The sequence below is a fragment of the Aythya ferina genome, assembly GCF_964211825.1.
Source record: "Aythya ferina genome assembly, chromosome: 16".
In the NCBI taxonomy this organism is placed as follows: domain Eukaryota; kingdom Metazoa; phylum Chordata; class Aves; order Anseriformes; family Anatidae; genus Aythya; species Aythya ferina.
The window spans coordinates 13,927,392-13,948,752 of NC_140315.1; the positions used below are offsets into that span (position 1 = coordinate 13,927,392).

General features: G+C 43.7%; 1 protein-coding gene across 1 annotated transcript; it reads right to left on the reverse strand.

Moving 5' to 3' along the window:
• Nucleotides 1-2,231: 2,231 nt before the first annotated feature.
• On the reverse strand, nt 2,232-14,320 carry EIF2S2 (eukaryotic translation initiation factor 2 subunit beta). The gene is made up of 9 exons (XM_084537717.1): nt 14,140-14,320; nt 9,608-9,788; nt 8,534-8,637; nt 6,534-6,669; nt 6,108-6,208; nt 5,511-5,659; nt 4,607-4,663; nt 3,459-3,544; nt 2,232-2,705 (listed from the first exon to the last, which is right to left on the reverse strand). Exons 1-9 carry the CDS (start codon nt 14,152-14,154, stop codon nt 2,530-2,532), a joined length of 1,005 nt encoding a protein of 334 aa, XP_084393843.1. The 5' UTR covers nt 14,155-14,320; the 3' UTR covers nt 2,232-2,529.
• Nucleotides 14,321-21,361: the final 7,041 nt, after the last annotated feature.

Consider the following 21,361-nt stretch of genomic DNA (forward strand, 5'->3'; position numbering starts at 1 on the left):
ACTGAGGAAGAGACCTGCAATAGCTTAGATTATTTAAAGGTGTATGACTCACAATACAGCAGATGTGGAGAGAAGCAAGCCAGCTGTACCAGTGTGGTCCAGTACCAGTGTGGTTAGCTCCCCAGCTCTTCCCCAACCCATTAAAACAGGGATTTTATTCTGCTCCACACAGTCTGTGACTGCCAAATAAAAATCTAGTTCTCACACCTTCACCAGTTCCATACAGCCAAGTTTTAACTCATAAAGAGGAAATCATGGAGAAACAACTATGTGCAGCCAAATACTCCATGCAGTCCCAAGGCAAAGCTACTACCTTGCTGTTACAAAATCCATCCCTAAGCTGCTTGCTTATAATAAGCAGAAGCACATAACCTTATTTTTTTTCTGCCTCTGAACATATGACTACACTTCAAACACAGCAGTCTGGCAAACAGTAATATGCATACAATACATACTATATTTGGACTATATTTGGTTTAGAACAAACACTGGGAAAAGTTTTTTTTTTCCCTTTTATTATTGGTGTTTTAAATCTAAAAACTGCTCTTAGACAGAAGACTTTTCATGTGCCAGTGACGTTCCTCCACAAGTAAATTGAAGTCCACACCTCGAGATATTTCAGCCAAATAGTAGTCACCAAAACCAACGTTTTCATGAAGACACTCAAAATACACTTATAAAGCATCTGTACTCACCAGGACACCTTCCATGACAGCTCTGAACAGTGATTTACTTCTTCATTAACAATCTTATTGATCCAATACAACAAAGTCAAATTTTGTATTTAACATACTAGAACACAGTACCAGCTCAAGGCCATACTGTATTTTTTTTTTTTTTTAAAGGCAAGAGTTCTTTAGAAAGGACAATAAAGGTATTTGACCCAGGAAAGCACACATGTAAAAACAGAAGCGTTGTTCTTTAGCTATTTCAGTGTGCCCAACAGCATGCCACTGAAAGAAGGCATCTAACACTTCTCCAAAAAGTTTTACTTCCAAGTAGAAGGCTATTTGCTAGAGAGGGAAAAAAAAAAAAAGAAACAAAAACAAAGAATACAACAATAATGTTACAAGAGGCACTGATCCTGGCTTTATTCACTTAAAGATACATCCAACATTTGTTATAGCTCACTTGAAATTCAAAATGCTTTTAAGAAACCAACTATAAAACTTTGATTTTTGCCTTGCAGTGCTGTCAAGTTTTCAAATAGCAAGTGACTTCCCAGAAAAACTGTGCTGTGTATTAACATACATACAAAGATTAAAACTTGGTAGAAACCTTTCAGTTTCTGTTATTTGATGAATCATGTTCAAAATGACCACCATTTTCTCTGGGGAGGACGCTACTCTGCTTACCTGCAGGGATGGGTGTCAGCACTCCTGAGCTATTGCACCTTATCCTAACCCTGCACTGTTTCAGGGAGTGGTAAAATGACAGTTGACTTCTATTCCCCCCCATTACAGTACTCATAAGGGATTTCACTCCCCATTTGCATCTTCACACTTGGCAGCTGTAACAATTTTTTTTTCAGCACTAAAAAAGTAGTCAGGACAGCACTATGCACGTCCCCTAGAGATTACAGATACTGACTGCTAGCAGAGATAAGTACATTTTATAATCAAAAGACGTCAATGCGTTAATTTGGAATACAAACTACTTGGCAGTATCTTCTGTTAAATTCAAGATATATATAACTGTGTTGCAGCCATCATATAACGATGTTTCCTACAATCTTTTTTTGCTGCATTTAGATATTTTTATTAAAGTGGTAAAGAGTGCAGGACTTAAGAAATATAAACATTTTTCTATTAGAAACTGCAAAATTTAGTACTATGACACTATGAAAGCTTACAATACAGCAATTGTGTTATCAATCCCGTGTTAAGATTCAGCATCAATATGGTGTCTGAACTAGCTCAAAGCTCTATTCTGCCTTATAAAGCAGTATCAACCTGTCTTGATGTCACTTTCTGTGCAAAATGTGTTCCCATACTAATGCAGCTATAAAAGCACAAGCAGTTCTCATGTTGGTGTATCATCCTTATTTTGTGAATGGTTTCTCTGTTTAATAATAGCCTACCTAGAAATCAGCCATCACACAAAGGCGAAATAACCTTAAACTTCTGAGTATTGGGCATAGTTCAGTGACATGATCTGAAAGGACAACACACCAACCATTCCCATCAACTGTTTAAATAGGAAACTGAAGGAAAAATCCAAATCGAAGACACTCACTGTTACAGTATCTTTAATTTATCTTGTGTTTTACAGAAGTCTGAATGGATTAAAAAGCACCTCCTTTCCCATCACATTCTTTATAGTTGGTAAAATATATTCAATGAGCAAATGTATGTGAACAGCTTGAGGATCTGCATCTTGCAAGGATTTCACAGACCAATCAATCAAAAGCCAAATTTCTTGTAGTTTTTACAATCTTGTTTTAATACAATGGTAAATCCATTCCGATTGTAAACCTGTCCAGTCATATCTCCCCAGAACACTTTGCAAAATCCAGTGTTGATTAGCAAACTAGTTAGCTTTGGCACGGAGCTGTGCTCTCTTGCCTGTGACAGCCTGGAAACCAGTTTTGATGCTGGCGACGGAGCAGCGAGAGTGGCAGGTCTCACACTGCAAGAAATATAATCTGGTGTCCTTCTGTAGGATTGTGTCTGGTGACCGACATGTATGACAGGTGACATATTCCTCTGCAGGAAAGGAATTAAGTTGCAGTTAAAAAAATGCATTACCATCAGAAAAAAAATCACTTCTTCAGCCTTTAGTTTAACTGTTGTCTTGAAAGGATGCTCAAATTCACCTACTGACTTAGAAGTGGCTTACTATGAAAGTCACAGAGGTTCACATAGACTAAAAATACTTCCTTGTTCCTAAGTTAACAAAGAGTAGGTTTTGTACATCTGGTACACTGTGCCCTGACACCAGTGTTTTAAGAAGTAATAACCAGCTAAGGCTTCCCACTGGCTTCCCGTGACTTACTCCGCTGAAAAAGCATTCCCACATGTCAGCAACTCTTACACAGACAACACTGTCTGAAACAGCATTTTGTTGCATATAAACTGCAAGCACAGTCTGTTAACTAGCATGTACAACAGACTTTAAGAGTAATAATTACCATTATTTTCCATAGTCTTCATTAAAACTAAGAAGTTAATGTCAGATGAAAACAGTTTTCTACCACTCTGTCTTCCTCAGTACATCTCTGCACCAGGACAGAGTATGTCCTAAGTGCTCACTATACAGTATAACCATATAGTTATGTATTCTTCCTATCTATTCTTACGTATATGTATCCTTCACTTGCATTATTCCATCACAAAGCAGCGAAGTCATAGTTTGTTAGCACAGAACCTCTACAGCACGCACACGTGCAGAGGGGCACGCTGGCCCACACATGGCCCGTCATTAGAAAAATGTGTAGCGGAAAGTGGAGTTATACTTACTGATATATCTTCTCAAAACATTTTCTATCTGTTTTTGCTGGAATCTTCCTTTGATTACAAGTTGGTTGTTACCATCTATTGAGCCACTAATTTAAGAGAAAAATGAATTTTAAATAATTGATTTGCAGAAGACATCAAATAAAAAAAGTATATGAAGTTAGCAACTTGAAGCAAGTTAACTGAGGCATTCTTTAAGGTAAGAGTAAGCCAGAATTACATTGTGGGGAAAAAGAGAAATATGTAAAATTCTGACAGCACTTGAAAACCTATACAAAGTTTTGCCCAAATATAACTCATTACAATAAAAACAGACTCCAGCAGAGATCAGCCTCATAGTTAAGCTGCCCTACCAGGAGAGATGTACAGAATTGAGAACAACTACCTCTTTGTCTCAAAGAAGTGACCACGACAACTCTACTAAGGTAGAATACTACTACAATCCTCTTCTAGCCATTCTGATGTAATAAATTAAATGTTTTTTCAGACCACATTTTCTAAGTTTTTGTTTAAGTTATCTGAAGCTGAAGAGATCTCAATGTCTAGAGTAAAAGGCATTTGTTATAACCACATTGCAATTAGATAGCTTGATTCTGTACATCTACGTACAACATTATTTTACTATCTTCAAGACAGAAATAAAGACAACCAGAGTACATTGTCACAGAGTAAGATCTTTTATCAAAAGCATTTAAAAGCAACAAAGCAGCTTTTATGCTAAGACAACTGGATTTAACTGTGGCATTAAACAGAATAACTAGCTACATGCCCTCAAAACTTCCCTGAGGCAGGCAGGCATTCTCTCTTCCTCAGCAATCCTAAGCCTTAAGTTGAACAGGAGCCAAACAGCCATCCTCACCAATTGAGACAAACAGCACTGCTATCAGATTATTTTTGGAGAAAGGTCCCAGACAAGGAATTTGAAGTGCTATCCAAACTGTTCCCTGGGACTTATAGCTTGCCTCTGTACCTCTTCTGTGAAATGGTGTCTCTTCAATCACCCAGCACAGCATCTGGGTGCAGGGAAGAAGAGCCTGATGTTCAAGCACATAAAGTACAGACCTAAAATGAGCAATCTTATTTTTGATCAATGGCAACTATGTTGTCATTGCTTCCTACAAACATGCACACCCACAGCCCAATAGCCTTACCTTGTACCCAATTCTGCCAACAAAAATGCCAGGAGATGTTTTGGCTGACGATGTAATCTAAAAATAAAGTATGGATATCTTTAACCCCCCTCCTTCAGAGAAATTTGGTATCTATACAGGGATGGTAAGTTAAAATGATCTTAAAGTACAAAGTTTGAAAGGGCAGTGCCATAGGGTCTGTACCAAAGAGCATATGCAGACAATGAACTAAGGACACAAAGCTTCACAGTCCACAAAACAGAAAGCACAATTTCAATAAGTACTCTCTAATTAAAATGAGAGAATTGTATTTCAGATTTTCCACTCTTAACCCTCAACACACTCCCAGTGCCCTTCGTTTAGTATATTACCCAGGTCCTCCATATGATTATGCCAGAAAAGTCCTTGCTTACGAAATCAGATAGATATTTCTAGAAGTGCCCACAAATAATAGAACTGACTTCACAAGAAATATTCAGATAGAGAAAGCACAGGGGAAAAAAATACTGAACTCCACGCTATTTACCAAGAGAACAGTATTTGTAATTCACCTCAAGATCAGAATTCACCCCTAACATCCATCCCAACCCAAGTCTTGCAAATAAACACCACTGAAGACCAAACCACACACACTTCTAGAAGTGAGAACACTCAAAAGAGCTTTAGGTTTGGTTTCAGTCCCTGAGGCCCGTGAAACAAGCCTACCATTTTGGTATGTACAAAGTTCGAAGTTGTCTCAATAAATCACCTTCATAAATACCTTTCACATATATAACAGAGGAAAAGAACAGTATGATTGGAACAGCTTCCAGTTTGGTTTGTCACTGTTGGTTTTTTTTTTTGTGGTTTCCAAAAAGCATTCATTCAACAGCCAACAGCACAGAAAATTCCACTATTCTTGGGAAATATTAAGAGTAAAACTTACAATTTGCAGATATCTGTAAAGTTGACAAAAGATGTTTTCTTGGTCCCTACTCTTACGACCTGCGGAGGCTTCATGACAAATTTCCGTTTTTCTCCAGCTACCATATCTGGGTTTTTTTCCCGCATGATGTTAAATACCCTATTGAGTAACTGCAAAAAAAAAGGGGGGGGAGGTGGTTCACATCATTTGAGACATGTAAGACATTCATGCTGAAGTACACTGTTAATGCTACCTCAGATGTTTAGAGGCAATGAATATTAGATAGCCTTTGTCTATTAACACTTCCCCATAAGCTTTTCAATGCACACTTTTAAAAAAAAAAAAAAAGTTGTACTAAATGCAGAAGATAGAAGCTGTTTTCACAGAGGTTTACTTTATAATGTCCAAGTACCTCAGTGTGCTTGCAGAGGCATTTTAATATTGCTTTATGTGAAAACTAACTATGACAACAGATGTGCTTTCTGTTATTTTTCTGATCATGTGCTTCTGAATGTAAGATCTTTAGTTTTAAGTAGGAAATGGGATACACAAACACAAGGCTCTGCACTGCCGGAGCACTTTAACATGTAAAATACTTCGAAAGCCTTTTAACGTTACCTCATCATATGTGTAGTCCCTTTCTGAGCCTGCCCACGCAGGTCCTGACTGAAGACTAAAAGAAATTCCATCATCTTTTTTGCTATCTTCATCTTCAAAAGCTGTAAAGAAAGTTGTTTTTCTTAATGAATCCTAAACAAGTAATTCTTTAACCTTGCGTGTACATTTCTAAGAAGTGCATCGAAAGAAGATTTTACTACGACAGGGACAGAATTGTTCCCTGTTTGTCTGCCTAGAAGAGACACCAGCACTTACAGTGAATTCATACAGCACTTCTACAGAAGATTTTTTTTTTTTTGATAATCGTGACTGGTAAAAGTAACAAAATTAATTTTGAAACCAAAAGATACTTCAGCAGAACTTATTCACCTATAACATGGACTACATATAATTTTCAACATCTCCCAGGCTACATTATACTTTTACCTTCATCCTTCTCCATTATCTCATCTTCATCTGGAAACTTCACATACTTTTTCTTCTTCTTCTTATTGCCCAGCATGATATCAAGGTCGTCTTCAGGTTCTACTACCTCTGGCACATCTCCCTCAATTTTTAAGTCCTACAAACAAAAATATATAATTTACAGTATTAAACAAATTATACCAGTTGTACACTATACTAGACGAACGCTAGTATTATCCACTAAGATCCTGAAATGTAATAAGTAAGAACTGAAACTGTAATATGTTGAATAAAGCACTGCAGTACAACACATGAAAAAGGGACAGATTTTTAAATGTCGAGATACAATGGGGTACATGCACCTAACATGTACCAGTGCAGTTAGGTATTAAAAGTTAGTCTACATTACTTCCTTTGTAATACTTGGTTTCCTATTAGGTAATCAACACAATCTTCTAGTTAACTTCTGGCTGGTCAAGAACAAGGTAACGCTATACTTAGCTAAAGGAATCAGCCACATTTGGGCACTAGGGAACAAAACACCTTATGTGTCAGACACTGACATAAGGCGAAGCTGTGACACCTGCAGCCAATTCAGTCTGGTGTCACAATTCCTTCATGGATGCAGGTATGTTTCTGCACTTACAGAAAACACAGCAACCATTCGGCCTGTCTGGGACAGATCAGAGGAGCATTTTACAGAATCACAGAATCACAGAATTTTCTAGGTTGGAAGAGACCTCAAGATCATCGAGTCCAACCTCCAACCTAACGCTAACAGCCCTCCACTAAACCATATCCCTAAGCTCTACATCTAAACGTCTTTTGAACACTTCCAGGGATGGTGACTCCACCACTTCCCTGGGCAGCCTGTTCCAATGCCTAACAACCCTTTCAGTGAAGAAGTTCTTCCTAACATCTAACCTAAAACTCCCCTGGCTCAACTTGAGCCCATTCCCCCCTCGTCCTGTCACCAGGCACGTGGGAGAACAGGCCAACCCCCACCTCGTTACAGCCTCCCTTGAGGTACCTAAAAAGAGCGATAAGGTCGCCCCTGAGCCTCCTCTTCTCCAGGCTGAACAAGCCCAGCTCCCTCAGCCGCTCCTCGTAGGACTTGTTCTCCAGGCCCCTCACCAGCTTCGTCGCCCTTCTCTGCACCCGCTCAAGCACCTCGATGTCCTTCTTGTAGCGAGGGGCCCAAAACTGAACACAGTACTCGAGGTGCGGCCTCACCAGAGCTGAGTACAGGGGGACGATCACCTCCCTAGCCCTGCTGGTCACGCTGTTCCTAATACAAGCCAGGATGCCGTTGGCCTTCTTGGCCACCTGAGCACACTGCTGGCTCATATTCAGCCGACTGTCCACCATCACTCCCAGGTCCTTCTCTGCCTGGCAGCTTTCCAACCATTCCTCAACCATTTTCTTCCTCAAAAGGCAGAATCTAAGAATAGCTTTACATGTAGCATAACATTTCTCTGCCCTCTTGCTGTCTGGGCTTCCCAGTTACGCTGACATGTGATCCAGAATTATGACTTGGAATAAAACTTGAGTAGAGTAAATGTGTCTTGTACACCTACTGAAATACATAACAGTAGCCAATCATTTCTAAAGAAAACACGAGAGTAAGAACAGATTTCTTACCAGATATATACCCATTATTTGAACGGTTGGCTTGTAGAGGACTGTTTTGTGCATGGCTTCTGACATCATTTTCTTCTCTCACCCCAGAAGACAGTTACCTTGATGCTAATCAACCCTTATTACTGACTGCGGAATTACTTGCTTATTGTGCATATCAGTTTTGTTTTTTTTTTTCTAATCTCCAGTCAAAAAGCCCTTACATACAAACATACTGAGCAGAACCTACTATACTTGAAGGACACTGTGAAACAAGTTTCAATATTAACTGCACCAGGATATAATGGCAGACTCAAAACAGTTCCTGCAACGTCAATCTCCAGAAAAGAAAAGCAGGAAAGTTATTTGACAATAGACGAAATGGCCTTGTTATGTAAACAGACCTTTACGCCTTCTTCCGCTTCATCTATATCAAATATCTTCTTTGGCTTCTTCTTCTTTTTCTTTTGATTGAAGAAGTTTAAATCATCCAAGTCATCTGTTGCATCTAAAAAACAAAGGATAAGCAAAAGTAGTCCAGATATTAGTAACTGTAGTAAGAGTTCAGATAGTAAGGTTTCCAATGCACATCCAGTGCCTTCAAAACATTACAGCAAGACATAAGCAATGATCTGTAGCCCCTACAGATATCCTTCTGGTTTTCAACAGATCATTCCCCTCTACCCTGATACCTCAGCACTATTTTACAGTTCCTGTATTTTCTGTATCTTGTATCTGCATTTTCTTATATTTACCTGTTTAATCTATCTTTGTGCTGTGCAAGAGAAATTAGATGCTTCTGCAATTATAGTAGAAATACTCAAAAAAAAAGTGAATAGAAAACTGCAGGAGTTAAGTTTATTTTCTTTGGTCTACAGCAGGAGCCAATTTTATCAAAAAAGGATTTAAGTTAACAGCATTCCCTTAATCAGGTCATCCTGAAATGGCATTGGCCTCAATCTAAAAAGCAAAATCATATATATATACACACACACACACACTCAGAAGCATATTTCCAAATAGATTCTGAGTAGCAGCCTAGTTGCATTCGCACTTGTCCAAAAAAATAGAAACACTTTTAACCATATTTCTGTAATTCACACTACAGCTTAATTGTTGAAGTGAAATAATGCCAGAATTGTGCAATTATTGCAACAACTGCATGTAGAAGATTTTAAGCTTCATGATAACTATTTTTGAGCTCCTCTTTTCACTGTCACACACAAGAGATTCTGTCTGAGTCATGAAAGCAGAATTTGCACAAGCCACTAGTCACTTGCTCTATGTTTGTGAATGGGGCTTTAGGCAGTACAAGCAAAATATGCTTTTCAGATAGGCAGAGTATCTTAAACTAGATCTAAACAAGATCTTAAACTAGGAGCTCAGCACCATACATTATGATGGCACACTCCTGAAAGGAGGCTTCTATCACAATACAGAACTACCCTTCAGAGTTCATCTACGTAGATTCATTTTACCTTTCTTCCTGCTGTCTTCTTCATCTGCTTCAACATCTTTGTCTTCTGTTGGCTCTGGTTCAACTTCTTTTGTTTCTGACTGCTGAGTCTCTTCTGTTTGTGTATCCCCTCCTTCCTCATCCAACATAAACGGCTTCTTCTTTTTCTTCTTCTTCTTGCTCATAGTAGGATCAAAAATCATCTGTAAAAGTCAAGAGTTCATCAGCAGCGTAATTACCACCTGCCATTTAACATTTTTAACACCTTTAAGTTTCTCTCCACATTCCTTCTGTTAAACAAACAGAAGGAGTGTTAACCAGGCTTTCAGCTCAGCCTGGGATTTTTCTTGATCTGTGGCAAAGCAACACAAGTGAACTGACTCCAAAACAGTGAGCCTCAGTGTTATCACCACTGGTTTTGTTCCAAGGCACAACTAAGGAGACCAGTTACAAGGAAAGAAAAAAAGTTACAATGATGCTTGACAGTTTCAAACTTCTGCCACTTTTCTCACAACAGTTATGCTTTCTTCAAGTTTCCTACTATCTGTAGGAGTTCAGCTGAAAGAATAATAAGGCTGTGAATCTTTGACAAAGTAGCTACTTCCCTGTGTTATTACCATTTTGGACTCCTACACTGAAGACAGACCACGAAGAAATCACTGTACCATTCAGCATCACAAAAACAAAGAGTCAGAACATCTATCACGCAGAACACGTGAATTTCCAGATGTATTAAAAGGGCAAGTCTTACCAAAAGCCGTCTCAACAAAAACACTTAGGCCTAGGGAGAAACTCAGAAGCGCCTGGTGATACAGCCAGGCAGGTGTCAGCTCCCAGCACTATGAAGCAGCAGAGGTCTCATCTCAAAGCTGTTTGATTCTTTAACTAAGAAAGCAGCTTAATTCAGCTAGAATGACCATGAGGAAAGCACTAACCCCAAGCATGACTTTTAATCTATTCTTTACCTAAATACCGGAGACAATCAACACAAGTTCTTCAAGTCTTCCAACACAGGATTGCCTCCTGCTACTTTTCTTTAAGACGCAAGTTCGACATCTTACCTACCCATCAGTTTTGTTACATCTGGCCAGTTTTTCTGCACTATAGTGTATGCTTATTGCTTCAAACAGTTTTAGATACTTAAGAAAAACTGGAGAGTCTTACTTTCTAACAGCTGAAAAACATTCTTTCAGGTAGTTACAAGTCAGCGTCATAAAAACTTCTTACTCAGGACAACATAACCATTTCAAAGGAGAAACTCTGCGACTTCTTGTTTGGTTACACCCTCCAAGTTTCTCTGTCCATAAAGCATTCTTTTCCTCACACTTCTCATTCTCCCGCATGTGATAATCTTGTGATACTCTGATTTTCTGGAGCTTACGTGTTTCATAAAGGCTCTGAAGTGAGGCTGAGAGGCAGCACAAAGCACTTAACGATGCTGTGATTCGAACACCCAGAAGTGTCTACATGTATGTGACAACGTAGCTTGAGGCTTTCAAAATGAAGTGTGCCTTTAGCTGTGCTAGAATGGCTCTCAAGAAAGTTCTGCTGGCTGGCTTCCCTCTCAATGCACATGTATGAATCATGCTCTGGCAAGGCACAGCAAGGAATGTTCACAACTGGTTACGCTGTTTGCTGGCTTCCTCTTGTAACCTCTGGATTCCGCTGAAACAGAAGGAAAACTGTCTGCATAGGCAAGGGCCTACAGCTTTGGGAACACCCAGATGAACACCCGTTTCAGGATCACAACCCATTTCAATGACGACACTTTCTTTGCAAGGCTCCTCAGACTTCTATACCTTCTTCTATGAAGAAGCAAACATAAGATAATGTTTTAGATCGAGTGCAATAATTGCTAAGGAACCATGTACCCCATATCACCCCCCTCTTTATAAGGAAAAGAACAGCTTTCAACCCCAAACTACCATAAAGTGTATCTTGTGTCTACAAGAGACAAGGTCTCCAGTAGTACACTAAGCTGAGTTTAACGAGCAAGGGCAACTTCTGGACTCTGCAGGTAGTTTTAAGGCTGAAAAACCAAAGCAATTGGCCTTCTGCAGAGCCTGGCTCTGACAGCCTGCTCGACTCTAAAGAGATGGCACCTAAACCCAGGCAGGGCAAGCCATGCTTCTGCAAACCCTGACCTTGTCGTAACAGGCCAACTGCTCTGAGGAAACTGAATAGAGAAGTCAGACAAGCTGAGAAGGTCTTCACCTGAGTTATTCTGCTCACCTAGAGCTTCAGTAAAAACTAAAGAGCATTCTTGGGTCATGCACAGTTTAAAAATAATAGAAGTCATGATATAAACTGACCAACCACATAACCAGGCTATTCTGTGTTTTGCCAGGTACACCACCAGAGCCCATGCCTTTTACTATACAGAAATGAATATAAACTTCCATCCTGTTTCTGCTCGCAACATCAGATTCCCATGAGGTTTTCCCCTTCTTTAAGCCACGGTTCTTTCTCACATCCAACTCCATGTATCCATTCCTTATTTCAAAGGCCTATACAGTCAAAATCCCAACTTGCAAAATTCAAGCAAGTGAAAGACAATGGGAAAAAAAAAAGGAAGTTGGACTGTGAAGCTCTAATCCTAAAACATAAGCCCATGTCACCCTATACACGGTGTATACTCTACTGCAGTGGCAACTGCTGGGGATTCTACTGGAGGTTCTATTAATCCCATCTCATTAGTCTGGATAAACATAGGCATGTCTACAAAGCACAGAGCAACACCGCACTGAAAAAGTTAGTTCTGCACAGCCCTCTGTGACAGTACAAAGTTATTTATCAATCAGCACCTCAATCCCCCTTGCTGCTCAAAATGCAGCATCTTCCAGTATTATTTCCTTGGAGCTTCATAAAGCCACTGGGCCAGGAAAAAACAACAACAAAAAAACCCACACAACTTTCATTTATCATTAAGTAGGATTTTATATCTTATTAAAAACCCTACTACATATAAATAGAGGTTAGTGCTCATCACTTTCAGGTTTGCCTTTTGCCTTTCTCCTCCCTTGGAGGCAGGCCTCATGTTGCCTGGGTTGTACCATGCTGCTGGGCAGCAATCAGACAGGAGATGTTGCTACCAGAAAGCTTCATTTTGTTTAAAGCTCTGAAAGTTTTAAGCCACAGTCCAGAGCCCATATTTTGAAGAACACTGTACAGGTGAATCAAACCAAGGTTTCTAACACCTAGACTAGGTTTTAAGGTGCAGATTTGTTAACTGAGATTTATGTGCCTTCACCTTCGAGGATCATGAACTGTAAAAAGAGCCATCACTTGTAAAGCTCCACATCAGCTCCTAACAGCCTGCAGCTGCAGAAGGCACACGCACTCACTCTCACACGTTATTCAGAAGACCTAACAGTGACAGTTCAACCATCATACCTTTTACTACCTTCATTCTGTCAGTCTGCTAGACAAAGCAACCCAGATATGTAACTTTACTACACTAGATTCCTGATCCCAGGTGAGTATCAGAACAAATGCATCACGCAGTATAAATAATTTAAATGATACAAACTAAATCTAAACCAGTAAGTTGTAGGCTAGCTGCTCTGTGGTCTTATGAGCATCTGAGATAGAAAGCAGCTGAAGCAAGGGTCCTAATTTCCTAACCTAGACATTAGAACTGCAGTTGCAGGCACACAATTAGGCCTAAAAATGCAGCACATTCATTCCAAGCAGCTTAATAAACCAGCCTCAGCTACCATTAAAGTAGTAAGTACACTAGTTATTGTTTACTACATATGACTCACCTGTCACCAAGTTAGTGTGACTGTGCTCTGCTCATGTGGAGGAGAGCCACAGAGGCATTTTAAGCAACACCAGCAAAAAGATAGAAGCCCAAGAGCAGCCATGTCACGGATTCTGCCAGCACAGCTCCCAACAGTCACCCCTCAGGGTGCCCATAACCTCAGGCAGGGAGAGCTCTCTGTCTCCCCAGGAGAACACCTGAAATGAGGTTACTGAAGGTACAGCACACAAACCCTACGACATCTGAAAAACCCCTCAGAGACTGGCGTGTCCACTTCCCTAGGCGTGTACATAAGGAACCACCATAGCTGGATAGCTTTCAGTTATCAACCGTCGAGAAACAGCTTTCGGGATCAGAAGACGAGATACTCAAGCCCCAAAAGCAGACGAGCCTCCAGGCCACGCGCTAAACACCGCTCCAGGAGCCCGGCACGGCGGGGGCAGGCAGGGGGGGGCCGCCTGCCTTCCCCCCGGCCCTCCCCCTACCGCTGGGCCTCCCCTCAGGACCGGAGCCCCCCCCCGTCTCCACGAGCCTGGGCGCGGCAGGGAGAGGCCCGGCAGGGCCCGAAGCCAGGCGGCGGCCCCCGGCCCGGCCCCCGCCTCCAGAGGCGGCCGCGGGGCCCCCCCTAACCCCGGGGCAGCAGCCACCGGGGCCGGCGGTGAGAGGGGGAGGAAGGCGCCGGCCCTGCCGCGGGGCGGAGGCCTGAGGCCCGCTCTCCCACATGGCGGCCGAGGCGCAGGCCTCGGGCCCGGCTCCCCCATCCCCCGACGGCGGCGACCGCCGGGCCTCACCTCGTCGCCCGACATGGCTGCGGCCGGCAGCGGGAGGCGGAGGAGGAGGAGGAGAAAGAGGAGAGGAGAGGCCGGGAGCGAGGAGCGGCGGGGCTCAGGGACGCGGCCGGCCCTCGCCTGCGACCGCCGCGCTCGCCTCTTGCATCAGCGCTCCCCTCCCCCGCAGCGCCGCGCCTGCGCACCCCGCCGCGGCGCCGGGCGGGAGCCGCCGGGATGCTGCTGCGCATGCGCGGCCGGCACGGCTGCCCCCACCCCCCCCCCCACCCCCACCCCCCACCCCTCCCCAGTTTGCCCCCCCCAGTCCCAGCCCTGAGGCACTCACTGGGGGTACTGGCACCGCCCCGCCTGCAGCCTCTGCCCGCTGCCCCCTGTCTCCCCTGCCCTTCCCCAGGCGCTTGCACGCCCCGCTGAGATCCCCCTCAGTCAGTTCCTCAGACCCTTCAGGTCGTCAGTCCCATGCCAGCTGCAGTGCTAAGGCAGAGCCATCAGCCGAACCTTTGCCACAGGGGTTTTACATTTCAATATTTGCAGGCCATTTACATTTCTGGAGCCCCATAGCTTCTTAGTATGTCCTGTAAACTTAAACTATATTTTTTTACATTAGCTGGAGATTATGCACAGTACATCATTTAACTTTTTAATCAGCTGCAAGAAAAGACTGGCCATTTTGTCTATCTTTGGTCTTCCTTATGTCTACCTTTCTTGCTTGCCTTTGTTCAAAATGATGGCACCCAGCCTGTTCTGTGCATAAAGCCATCAGTCTGGAGGTACTGTGAGGACAGGATCAGTTTTAGCTTTTCCCAGCATAACTAAAATATGTTTTCTAAAAAACCTCTGAAAGCCAAATTTAAGATTACTTTTCTCTCCTGATTCCATACCAACACCTTCCTCTGGGAATTCAGACCGTTTGTGTCTTTGTCACTTGCTGTTATGTGACAGGGATACCATGGGTTCAACACTTATCACGAGAAAGGATAGCTATAGTTTATGTCACCCCACATAGTATTTGTCTAAGCTGTTCTTAAAAACCACCATGGACAGAGGTTCTCTCTGCAGCCTGCTCAAGTGCCTGATAAATTTCATCGTTGTTGCTACCACTTAATCCAATGCCAGGTGTAATGTCCCACAAGGACACAGAGGGTCACTGTTCGCGGTGTGTCAACCCATGGTACTTTGGAATACTGCTGTGCCTTTTCCTGTCCTGTCCCCAATGTCTTCTCTTTCAAAATGTGCAAAATCCAGCCCCTCCAGCCTTTTTCAGAGGTCTTTTCTTTCTCTTCTCATTTTCTTTGCTCTGTTCTGTACCTTACTAACATATGTGTTTCTTAAGTGCAATACCCAACCCTGGGCACAGCACTTGCATCTGATGCTTTGGCAGAACCAAATAGAGCAACATAATTACCCCTGATGCCCCATCCATAACAGATTTCTGAATAGATCCCAGAGTAAGTTTCACATTTTTCTTTGTCAGCAATACTTAAGGAGTGATTACAACCCTGGGAGTTCCACCAGTTGGGCTGTCTAATGAGTAAAACATGATACTTTGTATGTACAAAATACATACTATTTGGGAAACGCCAGAGGAAAAGCTAATGGCAGCTGCTAGAAGTGCTGTGCTGGAGTTTCGTCCCGATCTTCAGCTAGAAACCAAAGGAAGGCTGAGATGCTCCTGTCTTTGAAGCTCCTGGCTGCAGACACCGCAACATCAAAAGCATGTCTGGGAGATTGCCTTACATTGATTTTTTTCTTCTACGCTGAAATACTATTCAGGATGCAGTGCTTTTCTCTTCTGTTCTTTTCTTTGCTCTTCTTGTGAATTAAAAAAGTTCCAGAAAATTAAGACTACGTTATCTATAATTAGTAGTTACCAACATCAGCAGTCATCCAAGAACACCTGGAGCTAGTGTGTTTGATCTGATACTAGGGAAAAACAATCCTGTGTGAGTTTTGATAAGAAGAGCACACTCTGGGTTCAAGAGGTTGCAGAACCACACAGATAATTTTTTTTTTTTTCTTATTTTCTTGAGGAGTTTTGAGTAAGTCAGTTTTTACTGAGTCTGCTAATAGCACTTAATTCTGCTCTCAGTAAATAAATTCACTTTAAAATGCTGATTCTAAAGATGGCCATGGAATGAATGTTGTTAACCACTGGGCTGAAACACTCCGACACACATTTAACCACTGCCCTTCACATAAGATGTCTCTAAGATAGGATGGTAGCCCTATTTCCACCCAAAAGAGAGAGCCGCAAGGGTTTACTTGGATTTCAGATACTCTGTTACACAACAGTGCAGTGAAACAGGGAGAAGGAAGTCTGGAGCAAACAGGTCTATGCCCTTAGGAGAAGCCCAGAGAATGGATGAAGTAGGTTTAAAGAAAATAGTCATGGAAAAAGAAGGCTTTCTAGCAAAGCCCCACAAAGAGGACCAGAGATCAGAGGGGGCAGGGACCCCTCCCACCATCCCAGGCTGCCCCCAGCCCCATCCAGCCTGGCCTTGGGCACTGGAGGGATGGGGCAGCCACAGCTTCTCTAGGCAGCCTGGGCCAGGGTCTCGCCACCTCCAGAGTAAGGAATTTCCTCCTTACATCTAATTTGAACCTACCTTCTCTTAGTTCAAAGCCATTACCCCTTGTGCTATCATTACACACCTTGACCCAGCATCTGAAATCCAATCTTCAAACCCAACTTTCAAATCTACCCTCTTTGTCACAATACTTAGAAAAACATAGCAGTGCTTAGGCTGCTGGTGTGCTAGATTCACGGTCATTATTTACTTCACAATCTCTTCTCTGTTTCTTGTCCTTTTCTTGTACTAAGTTCTTAAGTACTGATAAAATAGGTTCTATACTTGTGTTATTTTAAAGTAGATTGTTGACCAGTGTTTTGGTGGAAATTCACTTCCAGAGCATATTTCGGTTGTTTATGAGGCAGTGGAACATGCCATAATTAGCCATAATAAACTCTTATCTTTTACTCCAAAAATGACTCTACATTGTTGCCAACTGGAGTAAAGAGCAGAATCACTCTCAAACAACTAAACAGTGAAGGGAATATTATGTTGGACTACAATTGTATGAGAATGCAAGCAAAGTCAGAGGTTTGAATCTCTTGGCAAAATTTTAAGCAGTGGGTTTAGATCAAATAGTCACTTTTGGACAATTTCAGGCAGAGACAGAGGCAGCATGCAACAGAGGGTGAAAGTTATTGTCCAAAGTTTAACGTCATGGTAACTGACAGACTCAGCAGAACAATAAGCCAAAGACTGGGGGTCTTAAAGAGGGATAACACTACTTGCACAATCAATTACCGTTAATGCAATTCTGTTTGCAAGAATATACAATGTCTGTTGTCTGGAATCCAGGAGACGGTCAAGCTACAGGGACAGTTTCCTGCCAGTCCATCCTTGCCTGTTTCAAAACCTTGCTGTACACAGGGTAGTTCCAATAACCAGCAATTATATATATAAAAAAAAAAAAAAAAAAAAAAAAAGTTACGTCCTTTTCCTGAGAGCCATTCTCACATGACCAGTGGATTTATTTACTCCCTTTTCTGCCTAGAGCAATCACATGTTAAGGTACACCTTGCAGGTATTTCTGGCCATCATCTTCTAGTAGATGTCTTCTCAGTTTTCCCCCACCTATACTCTGGAAGGGACCTGGTCCTGAGGGCTGAAGCCCTTAAGGCCTTGGTGAAAGTGTTTTCCCATGGGAAAGATACTGATCCTAAAGCAGAGCTTAACCCTGGAACTTGGGATTTCAATTACGTGCTATTCAAGATCCAGACAGGTTGTTTCTCACTTCTCCACTGTGGTGGTCCTTGTGGTACCTGTCAGCTGTCTCTGCAGGGAAGAGTAACAGAGATTAAGGTGACTATCACCCCCACTTGTACCATTTGCTTTCTGGATTGGGCTGTTATCTGAATCATTTCCAATATCCAGTCCCAAATCACTCATAGGCCAGAAAATATGACTGTTTCCTTCCCCCAGCCTCATACCCCAAGGGCTGGGAAATCCGCTCTGACAATGAACAGCAAATACTCATCTTTCTTGCTGCGGACAGTCTGCTTGGTTGTTTGTATCATTAACTGAGAGATCAAACAAAATAATGACCTCCACACATAGATTTAATAACAGGATGCATCAAGATTTATCATGAGATAGACAGGACTGATAAGCCTCAAGTAACTGGAACACATGTGCTGGAGTGCAAGCTATGTCACTCGTCTCACAAAAATGTGTCTCCTGCAGAGCTGGGAAGCCCCATTCATCCATCAGCCTGTCCTCACTCCCGGGGACAACATGTGCTCAGCGGAGCATCTGCAGGAGGAGAGGGTACTCCTGGGAGCCACCTGCCCCGAGCACAGGCAAGCAAAGAGGAAAAGCCTCTTACTTACCAGTGCTATTGGATTTCAAGATTTGTTCATGCACACATTCATCTCTCACTGTCCTTTGCACCTTTCATCCTTGCATCCTTTGGGATTCTGCAGCTATGAAGAGCTGTGAAACACGTGGCGAGTATGGAAGAGCAAGGCAAAAGCACAACAAGCGGGTAACAGCAAGGTCTCTGGCTCTATCGTCATAGCTCAGCCTGCCACAGAAATGCCCCCACTGTGAAGCTTCTTTGGAACGAATTGCTCTGTTATGTTATGTCCATGGAAATCCAGGGCTGTTGAGCCTCATGGAGCTGACGGATTGCTGCTTTCCGCTGAGGCAGGTGAGAGCCCAGCTGCGCCCTGGGAGTGCCCCCCAGCGAGGGCTGCTGGCCGCGATGGCACTCCTCTCCACTGAGTCGCTGTCAGAGTCACAGAATGGTTTGGGTTGGAAGCAACCTTAAAGACCATCCTGTTCTACCTCCTCTGCCATGGGCAGGGACACGTCCTGCAAGCCCAGGCTGCCCTCAGGCCCCCCAGCCTGGCCTGTGGGACCCCCAGGGATGGGGCACCCACAGCTTCTCTAGGCAGCCTGGGCCAGGGCCTCACCACCCTCAGAGTACAGAATTTCTTCCTTACATCTAATCTGAGCCTGCCCTCTTCTAGTTAAAAGCCATTACTCCTTGTCCTATCATTACACCCCTGACAAAGAGACCCTCCCCAGCTTTCCCCCTTTAAGTGCTGGCAGGCTGCTGTGAGGTCTCCCTGGAGCCTTCTCTTCTCCAGGCTGAACAACCCCAACTCCCTTGGCCTGTCTTTGTAGGAGAGGTGCTCCAGCCCTCTGATCATCCTCTTGGCCCTCCTCTGGCCTTGCTCCAATAGAACCCTATCCTCCTGTGGGGACCTCAGAGCTGAACACAGTTACTCCAGGAGGGGTCTCAGGAGAGCGGAGAGGAAAGGGAGAATCACCTCCCTCAACCTGCCTGCAGCCCAGGTTGGCTTCCTGCGCTGCAAGTGCCCACATTTGCTGGCTCATGTTGAGCTTCCCATCAACCAACACCCCCAGGTCCCTGCTCTCAATTCATTCTCTGCCCAGCCTTGTGTTTGTGCTTGGGATTGCCCCAGCCCAGGTGCAAGACCTTGCCCCTTGTTGAACCTCATGAGGTTTGCACAGGCCCACCTCAGGCCTGCCCAGCTCCCTCTGGATGGCAATCCCTTCCCTCCAGCGTGTCGGCTGCACCACACAGCCTGGTGGCACACGTGCTGAGGGCACACTCCATCCCACTGTCCTTGTCAATGACAAAGGTGTTAAGCAGCACCGGTCCCAAAACCGAACCCCGTGGAGAACCCCTTGCCACTGGTCTCCACTTGGCCCTTGGTCAGTTGCCCGTGACCCTTTGAATGTGCCCACCCAGCCAGCCCCTTCCCCACTGTGAGAAACACTCCATAGCCAATAACATAGGCTCAGGCGAGGATCTCAGTGAAGCAGCAATTTTATTCACGATTGCAATGGCAGGTGTCCCAGCAGCAGGAGTGCGCCTACTAGTTCCATAACACTGTTTATATACTTTTTTTTTCTTTTTTTCTTTTTTTTTTTTTTATTTTTTTTTTTTTCGACTGGGTAATCCAGGTTCACAATCTACCTGGTGCTTCACAGACAATACATGGCTTTTGGTTGCCGGCCTGTTATAAATCAAATTTATTTTGCCTTTTTTACTCTCTGAGGTGGTAACGTTTCTTACACCCCAATTTCCACCTAATCTCTCTAAGGATTCTGGTTGTCTGCATTTTACAAGACCATCTGTTAAGCTTTCTTATCACTGCAAGCATACCTCAATACCACATTTCTTCCCTCTAAACAGTGTAACTCTGTGCAAAACTAACGTTTTTATTCCCGCATCACCAGCGGCCCCCCGCCAAACACCCTAAAATCCCTCCGGCCTGGTGCCGAAGCGCTGCCCGCTCGTGGCCGCCAGGGGGCGCCGGTGCCCGGGCTGCGCGGGGGGGGGGCCGCGCTCACGGCCTGGGACGCGGCGGGGAGGGGGCCGCGCAGGGGCTAGGAGGGGGTTTGGGGGGGATTTGGGTTGAGTTGGTAACACACGGGTGTTTTAGCTTTAGCACAGGGCTAAAGGCTAGAGCCTTGGGGGTGCACGAGTGGCTGGGGGGGCACAGCCAGGACGGCTGGCCCCAATGGCTGGGGGGACATCCCGTGGGACGGTGTGGGGATAAAATCCTGGGGCGCACTGCTCAGATCGGGGCTGGGCAGCAGTGGGCAGGTGGCAAGCAACGGCACTGTGCATCGCTTGCTTTGCTATTCTTTTATCACCATTATTATTGTTATTCTCCTTTTTTGTCCTATTAAACTGGCTTTATCTCACTCAAGAATTTTACCTTTTTTCTCCGATTCTCTGCCCCGTCCCAGTGGGATGGGGGCTGTGAGCAAATGGCTGCGTGGTGCTGAGCTGCCTGCCGGGTGAAAGCAGCACCAAAGCAGCTATGTGAATAGCCTCTAGCAGTGCACCCTGAAAAAAGACAGCACCCTAAACACACTGCTTGGGATTAGTTCTGCTGTCTCCAACCCCATGCTGTTTTAAATACGCTGTTTGCAGACATTTTCAACAGTTGCTGAGAAATTAGATACCAAATTCCACTGCAGACAGTGGATACAGACAGCCTAACTCTCCTATATCATGAGTTAATTTTCTAAGCTTTCTGCCTGAGCAGTTGCACAGTATGTCCTTTGAAATAAACATTTAATTCAGTATGTGAGAAATGGGCAGCTTGGGATCCCAGGCCCACATAACATAACTAGAGTCAGATTTCCACATACCTGGCATGGCAGCTGTAGTCCAG